The sequence below is a fragment of the Chiloscyllium plagiosum genome, chromosome 12 (genome assembly GCF_004010195.1).
Source record: "Chiloscyllium plagiosum isolate BGI_BamShark_2017 chromosome 12, ASM401019v2, whole genome shotgun sequence".
NCBI classification, from domain to species: Eukaryota; Metazoa; Chordata; class Chondrichthyes; order Orectolobiformes; family Hemiscylliidae; genus Chiloscyllium; species Chiloscyllium plagiosum.
Genome location: NC_057721.1, coordinates 869,564 through 873,401, shown reverse-complemented (window position 1 = coordinate 873,401; position 3,838 = coordinate 869,564). Strand labels below are relative to the sequence as shown.

The 3,838-nt window shown below is 50.9% G+C and overlaps 1 protein-coding gene across 1 annotated transcript in view; it reads right to left on the bottom strand.

Moving 5' to 3' along the window:
- Positions 1 to 548, bottom strand: part of grtp1a (growth hormone regulated TBC protein 1a) — a 70,608-nt gene extending 70,060 nt beyond the window's left edge. Inside the window, exons 1-2 of the mRNA XM_043700239.1 lie at positions 340 to 548; positions 72 to 202 (exon numbers count right to left, since the gene is read on the bottom strand). Of these exons, the coding sequence (XP_043556174.1) occupies positions 72 to 202; positions 340 to 380 (172 nt within the window). The 5' untranslated portion in view covers positions 381 to 548. The remainder of the gene's footprint in view (positions 1 to 71; positions 203 to 339) is intronic.
- Between the last annotated feature and the right edge of the window lie 3,290 nt (positions 549 to 3,838).

The following is a 3,838-nucleotide window of genomic DNA, read 5'->3' as shown; positions in this document are numbered from 1 at the left end:
AGGTTTTAGTTACAGAGGCAGAGCACAATGTGTGCTCCATTTCCCCAACAGCACCCCCAACTCCCACTCACTTTTCAAGCTGCGCTCCACACGGCTGCCCTGCAGCAGTTTGCGCCATTTGATCGCCCGGCGTCTCAGCACCGAGCCGTAATCGGACACCTGCTCCGGGCCCGCCTGCCGGACGAACCCGTACTGATCGGTCCTGAGGGGAAAAAAAAGAGAGAACAGCGGCTTATCCCCCGAGGCCAGCGAGTCAACTCCCCCACCCCCCACCGGTAAAGAAGAGCCCGATTGAGACTCCATCGCCCACACTCGATTCACCGAGCCGGTCCCACGTACCCGATGTCCCGCTCCTGATCAGTCAGTCGTTTACTCTCCATAACCGTGCGACCACTCACCACCTCGATCCCGCTCTGACAGGCCACAGCCTTCAACCCACAGGTGGTCAGGCCGGCCCGGAGGGGGGAGGCGGAGCTTACTGCAGCACCCGCCCCCCCCTCCAGCACCTGTCAATCAACCCGCCCCACACAGGTGGACCGGCCGTCCCGGAGGGGGCGTGAGCGGGGTTAACTGAAGTGCCCGCCCACCGCACCTGTCAATCAACCCGCCCACCGCCCCTGTCAATCAAACCGCCCCACAGGTGGTCAGGCCGGCCCGGAGGAGGGCGGGGCTTTACTGCAGCACCCGCCCACCGCACCTGTCAATCAACCCGCCCCACAGGTGGTCAGGCCGGCCCGGAGGAGGGCGGGGCTTTACTGCAGCACCCGCCCACCGCACCTGTCAATCAACCCGCCCCACAGCTGGTCAGGGCGGCCTGGAGGAGGGCGGGGCTTTACTGCAGCACCCGCCCACCGCACCTGTCAATCAACCCGCCCCACAGGTGGTCAGGGCGGCCCGGAGGAGGGCGGGGCTTTACTGCAGCACCCGCCCACCGCACCTGTCAATCAACCTGTCCCACAGTTGGGCAGGTTGTTTCCGGTGAAGGGGCTCAGCGCACCTGTCAATCAGCCCCACCCATGGCAGGATGGTCCAAGGTTAGTGAGTTCCCGCCCATGTCACCTGTCAATCATCATCACCCACCTCACCTTACACTGAGCTGCACCCACAAGGTGGCGAGTCATACAGCATGGAAACATTCCCTTTGGAAACATGCCAAATCTAATTCCAAACTAAACTTGTCCCATCTGTCTGCTCTCGGCATATATCCCTCCAATCCTTTCCTATTCACAAACTTATCCAAGTGTCTTTTAAACATTGTTCCCAATGGAAGTTCATTCCACCCAAGAACCACTCTCTGTAAAACAAAATACCAATCATGTCTTTTTTTTAGAAGTTTTTCCTGTCACCTTAAAAATATGCCCCCTTCTCTTGAAATTCCCCACCCTAGAGAAAAGGCACCTGTTGTTCACCTTTTCTATTAAGACAAAGTTGTATCCAATTGGCAACTCACCCTTGATCTCTTGTGATCTAAGATGTGCAGATGCCACTGTTGGACTGGGGTGGACAAGGTCAGACGTCACACGAAAACAGGTTATAGTTCAACAGGTTTATTTGAAATCACAAGCTTTCAGTGTGCTGCTCCTTTGTCACTTCACCTGTTGCATTAGATCCTGGTGTCATGTGGCTTTTGAACTCATCATCGAACTTAACTAATTAGTCTACCATGCTAAACGTTGTCAAAGGCTGGGACATGTACCACTCTGTTCTCATCAATCTTCTAGGTTACTTCCTCAAAAAACTCAAATCATGTTTGTGAGACAATTTCCCTCGCACAAAACCACACTGACTGTACTTAATCATTCATTGCGTCTCCAAATTCATATAAAATCCTATCTTTTAGAATCATCTCCAACAACTTACCCAACACCGAAGTCAGTATCCCAAACCTACAGTTCCCAGGCTTCTCCTTATATCCCTTCTTAAACAAAGGCACATTAGTCACTCTCCAGTCATCCAGGAGCTCACCTGTAGTTATAGATGATAACAAATATTTCTGCAAGTGACCCCGAATTTACACCTTCACTTCACATAATGTCCTGGGATACACTAAATCAAGTCCCAGAGATTCACCCACCTTTATGTTTTCGAACACCTCCAGCACTTCCTCTTCTGTGATTGTAACTATTTTCAAATATTTATTTCCAAGTTCTCTAGCCTCCATTTTGTTCTCCACAGTAAAAACTGATATAAAACATTCATTTAATATCGCTCCCATCTCTTGAGGTTCAACACAAAGATGACCTCTTTGATCTTTAAGGGTCCCTACTTTCTCTCTAGTTGCTCTCTTATTCTAAGTGTACTGTAGAATCTCTTTGGACTATCTTTCACCTTATCTGCCAAGGCTATCTCATATCCCCTCTTTCCCTTCATGAGCTCCTTCTTACGATTGCCTCACACTCTTTATTCCGTTCAAGAGATTAATTTCATTCACAGGTGGGCAGGCTGGCTTTGGAGGGAGGGGTGCCCACAGCACTCATCAATCAACGTCGCGCACAAGTAGGCCAACCTAGGGTGGCGGGGCTTCGTACACCCCCACGCAACTTCACCCAGCTTGGCTGTCAATTGTCATCATCCACTTTACATGACACAGATGGAGAGGACTGCATGGGGGTTGGGATTTGTGCAGCTCTGCCCACTGCATGTATCAACTGCCGCCAGCCACCTTGTCCATCAATTATCAACCACAACTTTCAGCACTGCCCATTGGTGGGGCTTGATGCAACTCCGCCCACTTCATTCATGAATCAACATCACACACCTCACACCTCTATCAATCAGGCCTGGCCACCTTACCGGTCCATCAACACCACGCATGGGTGGAGTTTCCAGGGATTGGTGTTGGGATGTGGGTGGATGGGGATGTAGTGCTATCCTGCCCACAGTGCCTGTCAATCATCATCACCAACCTAATCTGTTAATCAACCCTGCCTCACAGCACCAGGGCGCCAGGTTCGGTTCCAGCCTCGGGCGACTGTCTGTGTGGAGTTTGCACATTCTCCCCGTGTCTGCGTGGGTTTCCTTCGGGTGCTCCGATTTCCTCCCACAGTCCAAAAATGTGCAGGTTAGATGAATTGGCCATGCTAAATTGCTCATAGTGTTAGCTGCATTAGGTAGAGGGAAATGGGTGTGGGTGGGTTACTCTTCGGAGGGTTGGTGTGGACTTGTTGGGCCTAAGGGCTTGTTTCCACACTGTAGAGAATCTAATCATACCAGGCGGGGGGCGGGGTGCGCTGGGTGGGGATGGTTCGGTGGAGCACCAGCCACATCAACTGTCAATCAACAGCACCTAACTCATTTGTTAATCATCATCATCCACCCCACCTATCCATCAATCCCACCCACTCAGGACTGTTCCTTTTGGTCAGAAACAGAAACAGAAAACTTGGCTGTTGAAAGCCATTCATTTCAAACATAGAATACCTCTGCAATAATCCTTGGTTAAAATGTTACAGGAGCAGCCCTTCCATCACGCAATTAGAATCAGTTTCATTAATGGATAACTTATGGTTAACCCCGTGTACAGCTTCCCACATGAGCTGATAAGAAGGTCATAGAGTCATAGAGAGGTACAGCACAGAAACTGACCCTTCGGTCCAACTCGCCCATGCCAACCAGATATCCTAACCTAATCTAGTCCCATTTGCCAGCACTTGGCCCATATCCCTATAAATCCTTCCTATTCATGTACTCATCAAGATGCGTTTTAAATGGTGTAATTATACCAGCCTCTACCACTACCACAATTCGAGGAAACGCCTCTTCCTACCGTCCCCTCAACCATGACCCCACCCCCCATCACCAAACCATCATCTCCCAGACCATACAGAACCTCATCATC